The sequence below is a fragment of the Anolis carolinensis genome, chromosome X (assembly GCF_035594765.1).
Source record: "Anolis carolinensis isolate JA03-04 chromosome X, rAnoCar3.1.pri, whole genome shotgun sequence".
In the NCBI taxonomy this organism is placed as follows: domain Eukaryota; kingdom Metazoa; phylum Chordata; class Lepidosauria; order Squamata; family Dactyloidae; genus Anolis; species Anolis carolinensis.
The window spans coordinates 1,265,032-1,286,267 of NC_085847.1; the positions used below are offsets into that span (position 1 = coordinate 1,265,032).

Genomic DNA, 21,236 nt, shown 5'->3' on the forward strand with positions numbered 1-21,236 from the left:
TCCACCGCTGTGAGTCTATGGATCTTGGGATACCACAGTGAGTTAGAATGTTTTAGAAAGTCTCAGTGATAGCTCCAAGAGCAGAGCCAGGAAACATGTGGTTATTTCAGCCCCGATAACAAGCAGTTCCCCTCAGCAACCTGACAAAGGACAGCAAGTGCCATGCTGCTCCCTGGGCTCAGCTTTTCTTTAAAAGCAACTTTTCAACCCCACAGAGAAGAAGAATGGGCACTGAACTGCCATTGAAATTTCAGCGCAGTGAAACAGACCAACTAGTTGAAAGCAGGTCATTTATGTAGCAGGTTTCTGTTTACTGCATGCCGAAAGAATGACTCGTTTACAAAGCTTTTTTGCAAGAAAAATAACAAGCACTTTTCCCTTTCTGCCAAATTCCTCATTACCGGTTGGGGTTGTTGCTAGGCACGTTCCTGGCCTTGCTGGGCCTCATCACAGGACCTTTCCACATGTTGATTCCCATAGGGACTTCTGGACACGTTCCCTGCGGTAAAGAGGGTTTCTGCATGGGCAGAAGCATGTTTTTATAAAACATGCTTTTTTATATACACACAGCATCCAGAAGAGATAACTAAGCTTCATGTTTCCATTCCATTTGGCATCTGAAAGGGGATGGCTGTTTATACCACTGTATTGCAGGACTTGAGAGATACTAGTATCCAAACATTTTGTGCATAATTAGTGGGACATTCCTCTTCTGTCTTTCCTACTTGGACAGCATGAAATGAATTCTCCTCCCTTAAGCAGTGGCTTGCTGCAAACCGATTGTTAGCAGCACAAGAGCATAATATCCTTGGAAAACACCCCTCCTGGCCACATTTAACTTCATACGTATGACTCAAAGCTTTGATACGTTCATAAAAATTAACAGTAAAATGAAACCAGTAGTAGCTGCAGCCACGAGAAAAATATTCTATTAAAGGAGCCCCAGCACTGAGCTGCTGAACTTGCATACAGAAAGGTCCCAGGTTCAAATCCCGGGAGCGGAGTGAGCGCCCGCTGTTAGCTCCAGCTTCTGCCAACCTAGCAGTTCGAAAACATGCCAATGTGAATAGATCAATAGGTACCGCTCCGGCGGGAAGGTAACGGCACTCCATGCAGTCTTGCCAATGGCCACATGACCTTGGAGGTGTCTACGGACAACGCCGGCTCTTCGGCTTAGAAATGGAGATAAGCACCAACCCCCAGAGTCAGACATGACTGGACTTAACGTCAGGGGAAACCTTTACCTTTACCTAAAGAAGCCACACGCAGATTGTATAAATACTATATTTATTAAATATCTTTAGTTCATTTAAATGTATTTACAGATACCATTCTCGCACAAATTATGCTTCAGACATCCAATTCACATAATTGGCTTTTCGATAAGCACAGGTACTGATAGTCTCATTTAACAAGAAAAAAAGCATCCTCATTAGATCAGCTATCTTTGCCAGATAAATTATATATATATGTATAAAAAAAACCATATCTACCTTGAATCCAATTTTTCCTATGGAAAAAGCAACCCACTGTTCAAATCCCAATTCCAATCACAGTGGCTTTGTTTTTATGGGATCACATTGTCTAATCCTAGAGTGAGGCTGCATTTCTTATTTGAGCCTTTGCTGTGGAAGCTACGACTCTGCAAGGGAAAGGGACGCTTGGACCCAGAATCCCCTCCAGAACAGAAGAGCGCCTTTCCTGGGCAACAGGGACGGATCCAGATGAGGCAGCAGCCCTTGCCCATCGCTCGGAGCCCCAGTAGCCCTATCTCATCATCAGATCTAGAGGGTTCCTGACACTCAAGACGGGCAAAGAGGCAGGGGACGCACAGGGCATTTGGTTTGTGGCACTCCATTCAGTGCAAGTCTCCCAATGACAGTTCAAATCACAAGGAAACATGGACCCCAAACCCCATCATTCATACCAGGATAATAACATTGATCTCCCTTGCTGTACTTGCAACCCAACAGCAACCATCCCCAACGTGGAAGTCCTGCCAACTGCGGCAGCATTACTTCTAAGTGAACGCTATGGAAGCTCTTTTTTTCAGATTCACTGTTTGATTTCTCATCAGCCTCCCCCCCGCCTTTCCCAGTTTAAGAGAAAACAACACGGAATGGCTTCTCTATACCACGTCAGTAGAGTTCCAAGGAACCATGCTTCTGATTTTGAGCACTGGGAAAGGGTTTTCAACAAATACACACGTCCTGCCTTTCTCCTTTTGTAAAAAAAAGATTTGTGCGCAGACAGCTTTTTTTTTTTTTAAGTTTGTAGGAAGAAATCCGTTTCTGTTCTGTTTGAGTGCACATCTTCATGTGGAAAAACAAAAAAGTCAAGCGTGCAATAGAAAGATTAATTCTTTATCATACAGTATTGCTTTAAAAAATAGATGGCAAAAGCTATCAGTCGTACTGGTCTTTGGTGTCCAGTGATGGGAAGGAAGGGGACTGAATTATCTGTAAGTTGAAAGACTAAATTTTGATCATAAATGTGGGAAGAGACAAATGGCTTGACTAGAAACTGCTGGAAGGGAAGCAAGGCCAAGGCGGGAACCCTGCCAAGCATTGCTGTTCGGCTCCTTGGGGAGAGACCCCAAAGCAGGAGGGAAGCGGTCCTGCTCAATAAAGGCACCAAGCCCGAGGCCGTCTGAGGCCAAAGGGATTTGGTGCAACTGGAAGGTGCAGTCCGGACAACAAAATGGCCTAGTCAAACAAGGAACTGCAACAGTGAACACTGGCAAGTGAAAAACACAATGGAAGTTCAAAGGAAGGGTAACTGCTCTTCTGGCAAAGCAGAAACTTCAATGTAGGTACTGCGGCATTAATACATTCCTTCTAAGTGGATATACACAGGGACAACTGGTTAGGCGGAAAGTAACACAATGGATTGAAATGGTTTGTGCAAAGTTATCGAATCCTAGCACTATGATTTTTTTCTTCATTTTGTCTGATTCCACCCTGTCTCCTTGCCAAAAAAAAAAAAAAGGATCAATTTTGTCAAGCTCAATGGTTAAGGCATTCTGACAGTAACAACAACAACCCAAAGGTGATTTAAGAAAATTCGTCGTGCCAATTTTTTTTTACAAAGAAAGGTAGATTCATGAGCTTCCAACTTGATTATTTTTGCCAATTCTCGCAATGAAATGACGATTAGAAGCAGGATGCATTGAAATAGTGACATGTACATGGTACATGTCACATAATTATAAATAAAAGCTTGACACAATTATGCAAATATACAGTACAACCACAAAAAATATTTAAAACAGGCTGAGGTAACCTCAAACGTACAGTTTTAATACAATAAACTTGGCAGTAATTCCCCCCTTTCATGGTTTTAAAAAAGGAAGGTTTCTATACTGGCCAAGCTCATCATCTAGGCATCAACATTAACCAACTGCTATATAAAACATGGCTTTTCAATTCTAAGTACTTTTCTACCAGCAAAAAAGTTATGAAAAACTGACCAAAATATATATATCTTTACAGCTGTTTTTACATGAAGATTTCTTTTTAAAAAAAAGAGGGGGAGGGAAGGTTGTAGCTACTGAAGAAACTGGACTGAGTGTCAATGAAAAGAAAAGCTCTATTGCAAAATGGCTATTAGATACCTGTAAACATAACTGAAGTTCGTTCTGGAAATCCTATATGCCCCCTACTACAAGGTCAATGCTGCTCATTCCATTTTGCACGGGTGCAATTATTCTTGTGGTGGAAGTACAAGCAGAGGCATGTTTTTCAAGACACTGAGAGGCTCCTGAAACTCAGAAGGGACCATTCAAAGCCAAGGACCCACCGCCAAAACACACCCCATTGTCCCTAGCAACTACATCACGGAAAGCCAGCCTAACTCCTCAGCACCTTGGCTTCATCAGACTCATGATGAGAGAAAAGACCCTTGGAACGTTCCTTTCTGGAAGGAAAGCATCTTGCTAGTGGAGAGCCCTGTGGGAAGAAATGATATGCTAAACGTCCATCTGCATGGGAACAGGTAAGCACCGTTGCACTCGCTCACACTCATTCGCTCACATGCACAACACATTTCACAAACTAATTCTGTGATTCACAATTCAGTAAAAGACAACGTTCCTGGGCAAAACTCCACATCGACCTGGAGGCTGAGTGCACTTGGAAGCCTCTGATGCATCTGTATAAAAGCCTCAAAGACAGTTTCACGAACTATGCTAGTGACAAGATGCTTTGTGGCCCCTTGCAGAGGCAAAAGGGGCCTTCATCTAGCAAGGTGACGGCAGCCTCACAGAGGTTCCCTTTGTCAACGTTCAACAGCATAACCTAATCCTGAATGACAAATGGCCAATTTTTACTTAATCGCTACTTATTCACTTACTTCGGAGCCATAACCATGATTATTCAGCCCTTCCCTTCCCCATCACTATGCAATAATGACTACCAAACTCTGAAAAGACAAGCTTCAAGTATTGAAATTCTTCATTTCTTGCTGGCAGATGTGCCCCGGTGTTCTCTAGGGATGGAGGGTTTTGACTGCATCTTCAAACAGGCAACGGATGGAACATGGAAGAGCCACTGAGATCAGTTGCAGAGAAAGACATCCTGCCAGCAGGAAACAGTACGAATGAAGCTGGAACGGGAGGAAACACCCAAATCACAAGCAGAGGCTGTCAGTCCATCAGTCTGTGTATTCGGCAACTATTGAAAGGAGGACGGTGATGTCGTCTGGCTTTCCACCTGCAAAGAAAGATGGGGAGAGGTTCTTCAGTTGAGCACAGAACTATCAAAACCACAATCCAAGAAAGTGATGAGAGAAGAGAAATTAAAAAAAACTCTATAAAAGTGCTGTGGGAACCTTCAGTTGAATTCTGACAGGGACACCACAATAACACCTCCCCTTCTCTTTTCCTCTCAGTTGCCAAGAGAAATGCCATCTACAAAATGCATCCTGCTATCCTGCAGTACAGGAGCCATTACAAACATATTTGAAATCAGCATCTTTGAAATCAGATGGCACATGACTTTGTTACTCCAGTTACTAGCCACCATTTCATTCTGGCCCATCAGATGACTTGCTCTTTCAAAACTGAAACAAATGTTGCCCTTAAGACCATGGGGTCAACTGTCATGCTTCCCGCAGGACTACTGGAACCCTTACCTCTTACATTCAATCCATTGTCACATGCAAACTGTGCAAAGGGAGACATGTAGTTGGGATCATATGCCAGTTCGTGAGCTTGCTCAGCAATGCTTCTTGCTGTCTGCTGTATGCTTTCGTAATTTGAATTCTGAATGGAAATATGCAAAAAAAAGCATGTTAATTTTAAAATGTTGCTCTTGTCACATGTGTATATACAGCATGGATAAATGGAGCAACTGATAGTTTCCCTCAGAACAGGGACCCAAGGCAGCTGGAAAGGCTTACTTCCCCTTTTCTAGTTCAAACGTTAAGTATGGTAAACTCCAAATAATCTTATTATTCGTCTATGTGAGAGGACTGTCACAAGAATACAGTAACACCCATAAGGGGCTTCAGCCATACTGTCTGCAAATGGTTCCTACTGCCCTGTCAATCAGGCTATAAGCCTGTATAAAGTATTCCTGGTTACCTTGAGCTTCTTCAGCTCCTGGAGGATCATGTAGTCAGGCATGTTGTCAAAAAGCCCGTCTGTGGCTGTCAAAATGATGTCTCCCAGCTGGACGTCAAAGGTAGTACTGTCTGCTGCATCCGGGCTGTGAAAACAACAACAGAGTTTTCCAATGGGCGTTTGGTCAAAGCTCAACTTGGAAGACTGAAGAACATTGCTAGCTGCTCACTTCCTGCTGCAGAGGCTGACCATGCTTCCTGGTATCTGTCATGTCAGGAATAAAACGAATGGAACACAGGTTTTGGAAAGTTGCAACCCAATGCCCTTTTTACCTAGGAGCACCAGACTGACTTGCTTTCAGAATAGAATGACTTTACTGTTATTGTACATTATACAACAAAATTAAATGCTTTCCCCAACACACATCACAACACACCCATCCCTCCACACTCTAGCACCACACACCCCCAATGCCACATCAGTGCAAAACTATGGGGTTCAATATAGTTACAGTTCTAGAATAAAAGCCATATCTCAGTCTGTTTGTCCTTGTCTTTGTCGGACTACAGTTTTAGGAAAACCCTGCTTGGTATGGCTTTCTTTTTAAAATATAATGTAATTATTTGTTGTGGGCTCCAGGGGCAATCATTGAATTGAGACTGAGTCACGCTTTCAGGAGCATCCAAGAGAAAAGGTTCTCTAACTTATTCCTCCCACTTATTTAGAGTAGAATTGGGGGACCAAAAATGGCCTTCTAGTAAGTTCTGATTTCTTAAATACAGCCAGGGTGTTCAAGGATGGAAAAAAGTGTATGAACAGGTCCCACGCTTTACCTCACAGGGATGGATTTGAGCTCAAAGGGAGACAGGAATGTCTCATTAGACGCAACAACCCAGGGGTGTTATTTTTCTTTGCTCCTTATGAAATAAATACATGTTGGCTTCAAAACACCTTGGCCCGAAGGGAGGGAGGGAAGGAAGGGGTGGGAGAGAAACCCTGCTCCAGGTCCCCGAGAAGCGTACCCTTTTCAGACTGTCATTCCCCATTGGACAGAATGTGCTTTTCCAACCCTCCACCTTGGGGCTTGGTGTTCCGCCAAAGGGGAGTTTTGATCATTTTGACAGGGCAGGATGCACTGCTGGAAACTGTGCTGAAATACAAGCTGCAGTCACATGCTTCCCTCTCTATTCTTCAAGTATTTGCGACCTCACTGCCCGAGCATGCAAAATTAGCAGATTCCCAATCCGGATCCATGAACAAAAAAGGAAGTCCTCGAAATGAACAGAGAGTCTGATAGCCGCCATGGGCTACACCCTGAAGGTCAAATGGGAACACAGGCTAAAGGTCAACTCAGTTGGGTACATTTGCTGGTGAGCCGACTCAAACAAGAACTCCTTCTTGAATCAACAGCCCCCAGGATCCCTACAAGCCCCGGCCACGCAGGCCGCCATGACAAATGTGACAGATGTTAACGCTCAGCCCTGACATTCAAACAGTCAGTGATGCAGGCTCTAAACCAGCCAAAGAGAAACTGTGTTTCATTTTCAAGCCAAGGAAACTCCCTCAAGCCAACTCAGTATTTCCAGTGGCAACATCTAGCAGCAGTTTCACTTGGCAAGTAAAGAGGGAAATGCTTCATTTGTTACTTGAGGCCCTCAAAAATATTTTCAAACAGAAAGGTCAAACAGACCCCACCACAAAAAAGGTATGACACATTCTAGCCTCATGATGCAGTACATTTGCTTTTGTAAAGTCAAGTTTCAGAATGTGTAAGAGCCAAGAGCAGATGAGAACCATGCCACAAATCAGACAAGTGCAGCCTCTCCTGCAAGGAGGGGATCCCTTTCTCCCTACTGACCACTGTATTAACCAAAGATAAACTTGAAAGAGAGAACAAAACCCCACTGGCGTGCAACACAGTCTCTGAGTACGAAAGAAGAATTTGCAATTTTGTTTCAGTTTCCTGCAGCAGGATAGGGCCATGATGGGGTTGCCAAGACAGAGCAAAAGCCTACCCACCCAACCCAACCATCTACCCTAAAAAGTCTCACCTGTCACTGAAGACAACCCCTTCAGCTTCTGGCGGGGCTATCGACAATTGGAAGGGAGTGTTGAAGTAGTGTTGTTGCTCATCTGATCGGTGCACCACTTCTCCACCCCTGACGACGAGAAATCCTGAATCCCCCAGGTTTGCAGTGTGTAGGCGATGACTTGTCCGATCCAGGACTACAATGCAAGCTGTGCTGCTCCCTGGAAATAAAACCAGATTTGTTGTAAGGCAGTGGAAAACGTAAGTGGACCCTGCTTTTCTTTTTAATGAGACCAGAGTTGGAATCCTGCCTCAGCCATGGAAGTCCACTGGGTGGCCTGGGGCAAGGCACAGTGTCCTCTTGGCAAAGGCATCCCCTGAAATAAATCTTGCCAAGAAAACCATGCAATAGCTTTACTTTGGGTTCACCATAAGTCAGGATGGACATGAAGGCATACCAACAACAAACAAACTTCTTAGAGAGTTGCCTCCAGAGTCGTGTGTAGACTTGGACCACTGTCTTACATTGATTCCTGATGACACAAATTCCCTTCCTCCTCAGTAGAAGATGGCAAAGGTGCTGGCAGCACCATCAGAGCCTCTGTAGCTTGTTTGTTTGCTTTCTTACTAACCAGTGTTTGCTGCTAAGCATGTGAGTCCTTCCTCCTTTTGAGCCTAAAAAGCTCTTTTGTAAAGAGGCATTGGGCCTCTTAAAAAGGAGAACAAGTATTCTGAAAATTAATAACCAGCTACTGAGGACCATTCTTCCTTGGCCACTTTTGAATGAGATGTGGAGGTGGGCAGATATGCATCTCCAATCATGTCCGGGCCCCACAATGGCCGCACAGCAGCAATGATACCTGTCGAAGCATGCCTTTTTCTTAAGCATGGCCATGCAAAGGGAGGCACCGGGCACAAATGGCTTTCTGTGACACACTAACTCCTGCATTGGTGTTGCTGAAAAGATATGCTCAAGAAAACAAAATAAAGGGAGATTCTGAAAGCTGGAAAGGGGAGACTGCAGGTAAAAGAAAGAAAAAACATCTGAGACAGGAAGGAATCTATGTCTTTAGTTAACCCAAAGTACTCCATATACCAAAATTCCCATTAATAGTGTGTTGAGCACCAGGCCCATGTGGCGCCTGTCAACTGAGAAAATCAAGATAAATCAGACTCACTTTCCAGTAAAAGGACACTTAGCCTCCAGTTTACTTTGGGTTTTTGCAGGAGCATGGCCTTGACGTAATTGGACACAAGGGACAATTTAAAGCCATTGGTGCACTGTCTGAACTGACACCGAAGGGAAACTTCGGCAGCTGATAGTCATCCTTTAGGTGGGTAAGGAAAAAGGGCCAGCTCTTTCTGAGCTCCGCAGAGCTTTGCCAAATATAGCTTCCCTATTTAGAGGAACCTCCTGGCAGAGAAGCGAAGGTCAGGTGAGAAGCATGTGCGGCAGGACAAGCCACTGGCACTGATTGTGTGAAAGGTTGCCGCTTTCCACTCACTCAGCTGATTCTTAAAGAGGGACCTATGCCCAGCCAAATCCTGACACATTCACGCGCACACACCAGGGCTACCCTCTGCAACAACAGCAGGTTCGGAAGCTACATTCAATTGCAATGGTAGCGAAAAGAAGGAATTAGGCATGTTCACAGAAACCCTAAGGTCTGCAAAATATCAAAGTTCTTTAGGAAATTGAGCTAAAATCACCAAAGGCCTCAAAGAAGACTTGAGCTGGCCAAGGTGCCACAGAAGAATACCCCTGAATGATGTGCCCTTGAAGACAGCATGGCTGCTTTACCTTAAGCAGCCCTTGTTCCATGTTGATGCTGCATGTCTGACACCCCCACCCCCGGTCCCTCACAACTGCAAAGAGAGAACTGTATGAACCTCCAAAGTAAACACTGGTGATGCATGGGACTTTCCACAGTACCAGTTCCATATTGTGCAGGCATTGCAGCATAAAGGAGTTCCTGTAAGTACACGCAACATACAAAGGACTGAAACTCCAGAAACAGATGCTTCGAGTTTTAGATTCAAAGCTGTGGCTGCCGACTTCCCCAAATGCAAACACACCAGCCTGCATGTGGAACCAGTCCCTTAAGGGATGTTAAATCCCAACTTCAACTGAATATTTTTTCCCAAAGTGCCCTGCTCCCTAAAATAACATTCCATTTTGGAAGCATATGACGGAAGGTGAATGTGTCAAGGATAATGGGTTTATCCAGCACTTAAGAGCATTCCAAAGGCGCTCTCAGCCAAACCATCTTAAGGCTATTACCAATTGCAAACTGAAGCTTTGCATCATGCTCAGGGACATCTTCTTGTTTTGTAGCCTGAGGAATTTTGGAGAACTCAGAAGCCTGCTTATTACTTTACAAGCTTGTTGTCGGTCTTAAGAAAGCAAGTAAACCACTGTTGTCTTTATATTTTCTTATAGCTTGCCAATGTTTCTATACCACTTTTCATTTTAATAAATCTCAAAGCAATGCGAAATAAAAACCCTGAAGCATCCTGACAGATTGCAATATGAACCAACCCTTTTACGGTTCATATCATCCAACTACTGCAAATGGAAGGAGGTGGGCAGAGCCTTAGAGAACCAAGCCTGCCCAGCCCAGACACTCAATTTGATGAGAGACAAACTGGCGTCTTACATTCTGCCCATAGCTCTCAAGACTAACATAAGCAAGGCAGACCAAGGAGGAAAAGGACTGAGAGGGGAGAGAGTAGAAAGGGAGGCTGCCTGAGCTTACCAAGCAAAGGGACTTTGTTCTGCAGCAGCTCGCAGTAGCTTGTGGTGAGAATCCCAACAGGGTTGCTTGGTACAAATCGTCCTTCTTTGACCAAGCGTTCACAAGTGCGCATGAGAGTCCCTGAGAACTGAGAAGGGTCAACGCCATAGTCCCGCCAGCCACCAACACCATCTGCTACGCCTAAAGAAAAAAAAGAGAGTGTATTTTTAGCATGAATAAATTCCTCAGTGCAAATACAAAGGAGGGCATTTACATACGAGTGAAAAGCTGGTTGAAGTTTAATTAGGCTCGCTGGCTACACATATTTCTTAAGGAAGCTTCCTAAACCAATCAATCTCCCAATGCGAGAGACTACAGCAAGAAGCATGGAGGTACCCCATCATTACTGACTGCTAATGCCTCATCATCATCATTTATTATCCACCTCTTCTTATAGCTCAAGGCAGGGCACAACACAGTTAAAACACATCCATAAAAGCACATATTAAAACATACACTTATTAAAATACATGAAACAAGTTAAAAGTAAAGGGCTGGACAGTGCCTCTGGAGATACAGAAAAGCAATATTTTTTCCTAAACTCTGTGGCCTAGTACTGTTGCCATCGGAACTGCCACTACTCATTTTTGGAAATTGCCTAAACATCACCTTTTGGGGAAATTTTGACTTAAGAGCTATCCATCAGGAGACTATTAACAGGCTAAGATTTTAAAGAAAAAACAAATCATTACATTTTTTTCCAGGGCTGCTTCACTGCAAGATTATCAAGCAGTATTCTCAGAGATATTATCAACTAGGTACCTGCTGAAGAAACCCTGGCAGTCTTTTTATAACATGTGTTTCAGGAACTGCTCTTCATGCTGCACGAAATGATATTTTACAAAAAGAGACCAGATCATGATAATTATTCAGGATGCAGTATGAGTCACTTTTCCACAATCGGAAAGTCTCCCTAGGACAGACCTGCCTTGGAACAGAAAGCCACTAACCTCTGTCCAAGAAGTGAAAATTAATCTAGTGCATAAAGGGAAATTTGTTAATCTGCCGGCTGCCCTTCACTTGGGATGCCAACTGAAATGGAGATGGAGGGTTCAACCCTGACCTTGGTGTGAACTATTTAATCTGTCAACATATTACAGCCAGACTCTGACATCAGCATTAATCAGATTTCGCCCAAAAATAGTCCACAGACTCCAAGACACCAATTGTTCAACTGCCATGGCCACAAGGAAAGACAAATAGTATTACCATCACCTTGTGCAACCGCCGAGCTAGCACACAATGGGAAAGCCTGAGTGGCAAGAAGCACCACTCCTTCCTTCTGCTTCAGGAAGTGCACCTGAATGCTCTCAAGATGAGGAGGAGGAAGAAGAGACTGTGCAGCTGAAGACAATGCGGGTCTTGTGGTTGAAAGAAGCTGGGGCCCAGCAGATGGGCAAAGGGGCAGGCGAGAAACAGAGAAGAGGGGGGAGCACAGAACAAGTGCCTCAAAGGAAACGGAAAATCTTTTGTTTCATTTCTCTGGTGCATTTCACATTCACTCACACTTCTAAAGCATGAAAGCAATCATTGCTAAAGGGCAGCATGGCATTGTCTCTTCAGCAGAAGTAGCCATTATGGGTTTGAATTGGTTTTTTTTCCCAGTCACAAAGCTGGGCCTGCAATCCCCAGAGCTCCTGCCTGGTAACATGCTGTTTGTGCATCAATGGCTACAGCTCTGGCCCTTTTCTTGAAGTCTCCTCACATGAAGACAACTAACCAAGGCAGCACACGACCCCTGAGGAGCTCAAAGTGGCTAAGGTGGCTATGGGCAGCAGGCAAGTGCTGGCACTGGCACACTGCTGGGCCTCCCCAGCACACCCCCCTCACAGCACCCAGAGTCTGGCATACAATTTACATTCTCATTCATGCAAGCTATTTATCAAAGGCAATGTTGCTCACCTTCTCTCTAGCCAGCCACAAACCAAGATGTGTGCCAATGGGAGGCTTGTCAGCAAGACCATGCGCCCACCCATTCCTGTATCTACCAAGGACTGGAGACCAGAGCACCTGCCTTCCATCCTCTCTCAAAGGGAAGACAGTCGCCCCATTTACTTGAATCTAACGCTCACCTTTTTTGGCTAAATTCCCAGACCCAAATGAGAGTGCGCATCAGATTTGCATCATACAGTAATCTTAGTGCTGAACCAAAGCAAAAGGGAAAGCTGCTTCAGAAAGACCTGGAGCTTCTATTTGAGGGACATCACCTATAATTTAATTGCCCTGGCTCAATGCTATGTGATCCTGGGATTTGTAGTTCAGTACAGCATCACCATTCTTTGGCAGAGAAGGAAGAACTACATCTCTCATGACTTCATATCACTGAACTAATACAATTAAAGTGTGTTCATTCTACAGCATAAACACACTCCAGAGTTTTGTCTTCCATTGCTGGACGTTTTGGTGATCTAACACTTTTGTGTTGAAAGGAGTTCTAAACAAGCAGCAACTGTAATGTGCAACTGTAATGTGCACCTTTTTTTTGACCAAATTACCTCTCCAGCACTCCAAAGGGCAGGATAGAAAAGGGGTTGTGCCTAGTCTCCTTTGATCCAAAAAGAATAATTGCTTAGCTCTTTCCAGACTATCATTCAGCCTAACCAAAAATTTTCCACCTTGCCAGCAAGTTGAAAGGCTTGTTTCCACTAGTGAGACTTCACTTTAAAAAAAAACAAAAACAAAATGGCAGGTTTGATTTAGATAAAGCTAAAATTAAGACTCTGAGAAGTTCTGAAACACAGGCAGAATATCTCAGAAGAAATGCATCAGTGCCTAGCTTCAGGATGACGTGGGAGAGAGACCCAAGCATATGAAACATATAGATCTCCTAAAGAGTCAAGAATTAACAGTAGAAGGAAAACCCGGACACATTCCTAAAACTTATTTTCTCTGAAATGAACTACACCCAGGCACAAACGGAGAGAAAGTACAATTTGAGGACAAACAAGGCCTAGAAGTCCAGAACAAGTATTTACAGGGAAGAGGTCAGGTGAGGTTGTACTCGGACTTTTTTTTTTTTTTTGTGTCAGGAGCAACCTCGGACTGAAAGGATATCAATGGATAAAATAAGACATTCTGAATTTTTCTAATATCTGCTTGCCAGAACTTCTGGCAGACACCTTTGAGACTTAGCTACAGAGGGACGTTTGACCTGGGAACCACTTTAAATAGGAAAAGACATCCAGCATCATGAAAATAGCAGAAAGAACAGAAAGGATTAAGAGGGTGTGTGTACCTGTTTAGAAAAATAGTTGTTTACCAAGTACTACACGCAAAACTATTCTCTCATCTATCAACAAACACTTCCTTGATCTTTTCATAGAGTGACCTTTTTGACATTGCTTTCTGGCTCTTGAAAATGACAAACACGTTTGGAATGTCATCTTACTTAAAAGATCTATTGTAGGACTATACATTACAGTTACAATAAAAGAGACAAACCCCAAGTGTGTTTGTATAGTGTGTATGACCTGCAGAAAAGTGTGGAATAACTGACTCAAGACCATAGACACAATATTTGATAAGTTTTCCCACCGATAACAGTTTGGAAAAACACTGAGGGAAGGCTTTGGGGAGGGCCTTGTGTCCTACCTTTTTCAGCATTACTGGAACCCTCCCTGTGATTGCCTAACTTTCCTCTTTGCCCTAGAAATGCAGTCCTTATAGAGCAGGGAGTCATGTGACTCTGCAGATGTTGGGGAACTGTAAATTTCAGCATCTCTCCTCCTGAGCTCTGTTTCTAGGCCCACAGAGATGTGCAGTTCAGCAACATCTAAGGGGCCTCTGATTTCTTCTATGTAAGAGATATCAGGGATAAGCTAAATGTATGAACAAACACAGGCGATTAAAATAATAACACGCTTGCAATTATGATCCATTTATACTCAGCACCGGTTTTGTTTCCCTGCAAGAACGACCACTGCTGCCACTTCCACCTGCACACCGAGGCTGGAAGAAGGATGGCTGGCCTATGGCAATGTGGTAAGTGAGAACGCTGTGAAATCTGATATGGGGACTTCCTGTTTCAATCGCTCATGATATGGCCCAACCCTAAGCAAGCCTGCTCCAAATTAAGCCCCATGGAGTCCCAGAGAAGCACTAAGGATTGCCCTATTAGCCCTACAAGGTCTGCAAAGGACATACTGCCAAAAGTCTGTGCCAAGGTGCATTTCCCAGATTGCGCAAGCGAGAAAGATCATACACAGCTCTTTCTGTACTGGTCAAACAGGGAGTGACTTGGAAGTTGGGCCAATTTGTTTCCCCAACAGAGAGGAGTGGCCCCGGTGGCTCCTCCACACCCGCATCTAGCCCACACAAGTTCTCCAGAGGGCAAGCCAAGGACATCTTGGCATGCTCAGTCCCTGAAATGACTAATACCAAAAACCGTGTGGAAAATCAAACACACAAAGCTCAATCTTTAACTGAAGGCACTGTAAATCTTTGCTTATAAAAAAAACAACTCTGCCAAGATTTGCAAGAGGTCTTCCAAGAGCTGTCCGGGGTCTTGAAGTTCTATTTGATAGTGCGTATATAATACTGAACAGTGTAATGATGAAGCCACAGAAGGCTTAATGGAAAGAACAAAACAAAGAAGGAAGGGACACTGAAAAGAAACAACATGGCTGTCAAAAATGTGCAGGGGACAAGGTCAACCACCCTGTAGTTAACAGAAAATACCTTAAGGAGGAGGAAGTTGGGCAGGGAATTGATCACCTCTGTCAAAATATACTAAATTCTATCTTTTCGTGGTGTAAGATGCTTTCCAAATCAATCTTGGCCAAGAAGGAGGGTAATAACAGTCTAATTCAATGTAACAAAGGCCCTTATGCTCCTACTCTGGATTCAGTGTTGCTTCAGATCCTTAAGAGATGCTCAGCCAGATACATCTTGAAAAAGCTACATGAGTTTGCCATAAAAGCAACACAGTAACTACAGAATCTGGTTCTTGAAAAATCCCCTCCATGCAATGCTACACAGTGGTTTGTTTCTTATCCTATTGTCACAATACCAAAACAGCAGCAATTCTGGAATTACTGTTGCAGTTCAAGATGGCAGGAGTGGAGAGACTTTCATACTTGAGATGATCTGCATGCACTACAACTCCCAAAACCCCTATACTGGGTGGGGCTGATAAAAGGCAAAACTGGAAAGCCAAGGTTTCCTCACCCCTGCAGTATTGAGCTCAACTAGAAGTGTGCCAAAGAGAAAATATTCCCCGCACATATTAAAGCATAGTGCAGAACCGGGAAGTACCACACTAGGATTACATCCATAGTTCCCTCCCTTTCCATTGTGCATGTGCTTATACCTTGCGGGATAATTGCGCAAACCTCGTCTCTCTGTCAACAGCGTCCTTCTTTTTACAAAAGGATCTTTCTTTGAAAAAAGGATCAAACCGATGGGGTCATTTGTGAACTGACAGCAAACACTACCTTTCACTGGCAGAGGGCTAAAGCTCAAGAACAAAGACAGAAAAAGATAAGCTACACTGCAGGAAAAGTTTGTTCTGGGTTTTTTTGGCTTACACTCTGTACTCCGATGACACCACCCCTTGAATCTGGGAGCATTCCCTTACATATACACTAGTTACGCTTTCAGGCTATCGGGCTCTCCCCCCTTCCTATGTTCACTCATTACAAACAGGCATGACGCTGCCATGGCAACACGAAGTTTCTAATTACCATTAACAGAACATGCCTTAGATCCAAGAGCAATCTCTGAGTTGGAATGGCAACACACTGAAATGTGTTAACACAATAGCGATTGGGGCTGTAAAGCTATGTCAACGGCTGTCACAACACCAAGGTCCGCTGCCTGAAGCTCCCCTCAAAAAGGGCCTTTTTCAAAGGCCGCATCCTATTCAAGGGACGGCCAAGGAAGGGCTCTCTCTCCCTTTGCCTTCTGTGACATCTGACACAACACAGCGGCACTGCACCCGCTTGAAACCCCGGTCAAGTGGGTGTGGGAAGGGCATTTGAAAGTGCTCTCAATGTCACTTTGTTTTCCACCTGACAAGGACACAAGGTTGCTCTCAAAGACGTCAAAGGGTGTCACAATTTAAACCCCAACGCTGGATTTCCTTAGCCCAGCAGCCAAGGCATATCCGCAGGTGATCTCCTGGGGGAATTTCTTGGAGAATAAAGCAGCACGCCCTGAAGAACGCAGGGCAAACAAGATCTGTTTGGGAACCTGCCATGAAATCGATCCCACTGTATTTGTTGACTCTCCAAGGCCCCATTCTCCACTGCCATGAGAATGCAGACTCAACAAATGCACTGTGGCCTCACCGAATGCAGTTCCACCTGCATTGTCATGGCAGTGGAGATGGGAGCGCCTCCAGGTAGGCCCTTTCTGTTCCTACCCGCGCAGCTGCAATTCTAGAACAAACCCAGTACGGAAAAGAAGGCTGAGAAAAGTTATGAGAGCCACATCTGAAATATTTGAAAGCTTTTCATACGAAAGAAGCAGCCAGTTGTTATCTGCTGCCCTGGAGTCTAGTGTCTAGATCAGGCATGGGCAAACTTGGACCCATGCCCAACACTTCCAGATGTTTTGGAATTCAACTTCCACAATTCCTAACAGTTAGGAATTGTGGGGAGTTGCAGTCCAAAACACTTGGGAGGGCTGAAGTTGGCCCGTGCCTGGGCTAGGCTGACAGGGAAGGAGGTTCCACCTGAATGTGAGGAAGAACCTCAAGGACTGCGTTGTCGATTGCTTTCATGGCCAGAATCACTGGATTGCTGTGAGTTTTCCGGGCTGTATGGCCATGTTCCAGAAACATTCTCTGCTTATGAGGTGTTAGCTGACCCTGATTGTTTCTTGTTTGGAATTCCCCTGTGTTCTGAGTGTTGTTCTTTATTTACTGTCCTGATTTTAGAGTTTTTTTTAATACTGGGAACTAGACTGTGTTCATTTCTATGGTTTCCTCTTTTCTGTTGAATTGTCCACATGCTTGTGGATTTCAATGGCTTCTATGTGTAGTGACACATTGTGGCTGTTAAGAGTGGTCCAGCATTTCTGTGTTCTCCAATCATATACTGTGTCCAGGTTGGTTCCTCAAGTGCTCTACTATGGCTGACTTCTATGGTTGGATTAGTCTGCCATGCCTTTTGTGTTCCTTGATTCGTGTTTGGCCAATGTTGTGTTGGGTGGTCCCTATGGAGACTTATCCACAACTGCATGGTATATGGTAAACTCCTGCGGAGGGGAGAGGCTCTCTCTTGTCCTTTGTTGAATGTAGCATTTGTTGGATTTTCTTTGTGGGTCTGTAGATGGTTTGTAGGTTGTGTTTCTTCATGAGCTTCCCTATCTATGCGGTCAGTGTTTCCCTTGATGTCTGGTAAGAACACTTTTCCTTTGGATGGATCTTTGTCTTGACTCTCATGGCTTGTTCTTGGCCTTGCAGCTCTTCTGATGTCTGTGGTGGAGTCTCCATTGGCCTGTAGAGCCCTAACATCTCCCAACAAAGGATTACCCCAGGCAGGAAGCAGATAAGCTACTGAATGCTAATCAAGCTTCCAACAGACCTCACAACCTCTGACAATGCCTGCCATAGATGTGGGTGGAATGTCAGGAGAGAATGGTTCTGGAACATGGCTGTACAGCCCAGAAAACTCACAACCTACTTGCTTAGCTTCCAACAGACCTGAGAACCTCTGAGGATGCCTGCCATAGATGTGGGCGAAACGTTGGAAGAGAATGCTTCGGGAAGATGGCTGTACAGCCCAGAAAACTCACAACCTACTTGCTTAGCTTCCAACAGACCTGAGAACCTCTGAGGATGCCTGCCATAGATATGGGCGAAACATTGGAAGAGAACGCTTCTGGAACATGGCTGTACAGTCCGGAAAACTCACAACCTACTTGCTTAGCTTCCAACAGACCTGAGAACCTCTGAGGATGCCTGCCATAGATGTGGGCGAAACGTTGGAAGAGAATGCTTCGGGAAGATGGCTGTACAGCCCAGAAAACTCACAACCTACTTGCTTAGCTTCCAACAGACCTGAGAACCTCTGAGGATGCCTGCCATAGATATGGGCGAAACATTGGAAGAGAACGCTTCTGGAACATGGCTGTACAGTCCGGAAAACTCACAACCTACTTGCTTAGCTTCCAACAGACCTGAGAACCTCTGAGGATGCCTGCCATAGATGTGGGCGAAACGTTGGAAGAGAATGCTTCGGGAAGATGGCTGTACAGCCCAGAAAACTCACAACCTACTTGCTTAGCTTCCAACAGACCTCACAACCTCTGACAATGCCTGCCATAGATGTGGGTGGAATGTCAGGAGAGAATGGTTCTGGAACATGGCTGTACAGCCCAGAAAACTCACAACCTACTTGCTTAGCTTCCAACAGACCTGACAACCTTTGAGGATGCCTGCCATAGATGTGGGCGAAACGTTGGAAGAGAATGCTTCGGGAAGATGGCTGTACAGCCCAGAAAACTCACAACCTACTTGCTTAGCTTCCAACAGACCTGACAACCTCTGAGGATGCCTGCCATAGATGTGGGCGAAAAGTTGGAAGAGAATACTTCTCGAACATGGCTGTACAGCCTGGAAAACTCACAACCTACTTGCTTAGCTTCCAACAGATCTCACAAACTCTGAGGATGCCTGCCATAAATGTGGGCAGAACGTCAGGAGAGAATGCTTCTGGAACATGGCCAGAGAGGCAGGAAAACTCACAGCAACTTCCAGGACTGTTGAACGGTGGAACTCTCTGCCTGGGCGTGTGGCTTTGAAGCCGAGGCTGGGGGGCCAGCTATGCTGTGATGGCACTCACTCACCTAGGACGTCGGCAGAGCGGTGCCGGGCCACGAAGCAGGCGTCGTCCCCGTAGCACATGCCCTTCTTGAGGATGCCCTTGCGGAAGTCCTTGCCGAAGCCGCAGCTGGCGGTGACCAGGCTGTAGTCCCGGGAGTCGGTCTGCGAGAGGCCGCCCAGCACGGCCCGGGCCACCAGCCGCCCGTAGGAGAGCACCGAGAACATGGCGCCCCGGGGGGCCCAGCAGCCCACCGCCTGCAAGACAGGAGGAGGAGAGGAGCAGGCTGAGCAAGGGCAGGCAGGGATCTCCCAAAGGAGGGCCTTCAGTGGGGCCTCTGGGCTGGGAGTGCCCAGGGGAGCAGAGCCTCCTCGGGAGAGGCCCCCATGGGCGGGGCGAAGGGGCGAAGGGGCGGGGCCTGGCCTGCTGCCTCTCTCTCTCTCTCTCTCTCTCTCTCCCTCCCTCCCTCAGGGCCCACCTCGGCCCGGCCTCCTTCCTGGCTCCTCGGCGGCGGCGGCGGCGCCTGCTGCTCCCTCTCCCTCCGCCAGTGGCAGCAGGAGCAGCGGCCTCCTTGCCCTTGGCCCGCCTTTTTCTCACAGCCGCCCGCCCTGTTGCGCTCTCGGTTGCCTCCGCCGCCGCTCAGGCTGGTGCTGGGGCCGGGCCGCCATCTTCCGCTGCCCCGCTGGCCTCGCTCGTTGCTATTCCGGTTCCCAAGCGGTCCGCTGTGGCTGCTCACTCCTCCTCGGCTCCTCTGCCTCCTCAGCTCTGCTCCGCCGGCGCCTTTGGGAAGAGAAAGAGACTTCGCTGCGCGTGCGCGCTCGGGTCGGCTCCGCCCCTTCGCCGGCGAGAGCAACCCCACATCCGGGACACTCGCTCCGCCCCCCGTCCTACCTCGTCGCCCTTCGCCGCCCGCCTCAGGTTGCGCCTGGCTCCTCCGCTTGGACTCGGCTTCCCGGCATTCCGCGCGGCCCTCCACAGCCGCCTTTTTCGGCTTGTTGGGCGCCGGGGGAGGGTTGGCCATGGCTGGGAGTTGTAGTCTTTGGGCGTCTTCCGCCTCCAGGTCACCTTGGGTGAGGCGAGGGCGCCGGGAGGCGGCGCTGGCGGGGCCTGCCGGGCTGTCTCTGCAGCCGCGGGGCCTCGGGCAGGAGGAGGCCGCACTGTGACGCCCAAGGGGCCGGGACCAAGGTCACAAAGGGCAGGCCTGGCTGGGACAGCGCCTCAGACCTTTCCCTTTCCCCCCTCAGAACGGGCCTGAGGCTCTTAGGGATTGTGGGAGTTGTAGTCCAAAACACCTCAAGTTGTCCCAGGCCGGAGTGTGAGAGAGGTGAACCTGGCTGAGACTTTGAGATGGACACAGGGATCAGATTTTAGGGCCAGGGCTGAGGTAAAGTGTTGAGTCCACTCTCAATTAGGGCTGGACGTTCATGAGCACGGCCTCACCCAGTCAGTGGCTCTCAACCTGATGTTGTTGGCTGGTCAACTGGCTGGGATTTCTGGGAGTTGTAGGCCAAAAACATCTGGGGATCCCAGGTTGAGAACCACCTAACCCATCATCAGATGCACACTGGAACATCCAGGTTTTCAGACAGAGATGGGGGCTAATCTAATCTCCCCGGGGAGGGAGTGCCAGAGCCACTGTTTGGGTTCAGTCACTTAACCAATTACAGATCCACCTAACCGTAGTTTTGCCCAGCCCACATTGGACTAGTTTGTTTGCAAGAAGGCTAAAATCAAACTACGCTGGTCTGGAGAACAAGCCCTATGAGGAGCGGCTTAAAGAGCTGGGCATGTTTAGCCTGCAGAAGAGAAGGCTGAGAGGAGACATGATAGCCATGTACAAATATGTGAGGGGAAGTCAGAGGGAGGAGGGAGGGAGCTTCCTTTCTGCTGCCCTGCAGACTAGGACACAAGGGAACAAGGGCTTCAAACTACAGGAAAGGAGATTCCACCTGAACATCAGGAAGAACTTCCTCACTGTGAGAAGGGCTGTTCGGCAGTGGAACTCTCTCCCCCGGCCTGTGGTGGAGGCTCCTTTGGGGGCTTTGAAGCAGAGGCTGGATGGCCATCTGTCAGGGGTGCTTTGAATG

At 46.5% G+C, this 21,236-nt stretch overlaps 1 protein-coding gene across 1 annotated transcript; it reads right to left on the bottom strand.

The window, feature by feature from the left end:
* Window positions 1-1,270: 1,270 nt before the first annotated feature.
* On the bottom strand, window positions 1,271-20,255 carry pptc7 (protein phosphatase targeting COQ7). Its single transcript, XM_003226872.4, has 8 exons — window positions 20,041-20,255; window positions 19,628-19,929; window positions 19,175-19,406; window positions 10,346-10,525; window positions 7,612-7,810; window positions 5,582-5,705; window positions 5,131-5,260; window positions 1,271-4,709 (listed from the first exon to the last, which is right to left on the bottom strand). Exons 1-8 carry the CDS (start codon window positions 20,168-20,170, stop codon window positions 4,651-4,653), a joined length of 1,356 nt encoding a protein of 451 aa, XP_003226920.2. The 5' UTR covers window positions 20,171-20,255; the 3' UTR covers window positions 1,271-4,650.
* Window positions 20,256-21,236: the final 981 nt, after the last annotated feature.

What these genes read in the sequence shown, in the direction of transcription:
- pptc7 (XM_003226872.4), bottom strand. Translation starts at nt 20,170, where the DNA reads ATGGCCAACCCTCCCCCGGCGCCCAACAAGCCGAAAAAGGCGGCTGTG. An exon ending in AGGAAGGAGGCCGGGCCGAG is followed by an intron (nt 19,407 to 19,627) that starts GTGGGCCCTGAG and finishes CCTGTCTTGCAG; the next exon opens with GCGGTGGGCTGCTGGGCCCC. An exon ending in CCGCTCTGCCGACGTCCTAG is followed by an intron (nt 10,526 to 19,174) that starts GTGAGTGAGTGC and finishes TTTTTTCTTTAG; the next exon opens with GCGTAGCAGATGGTGTTGGT.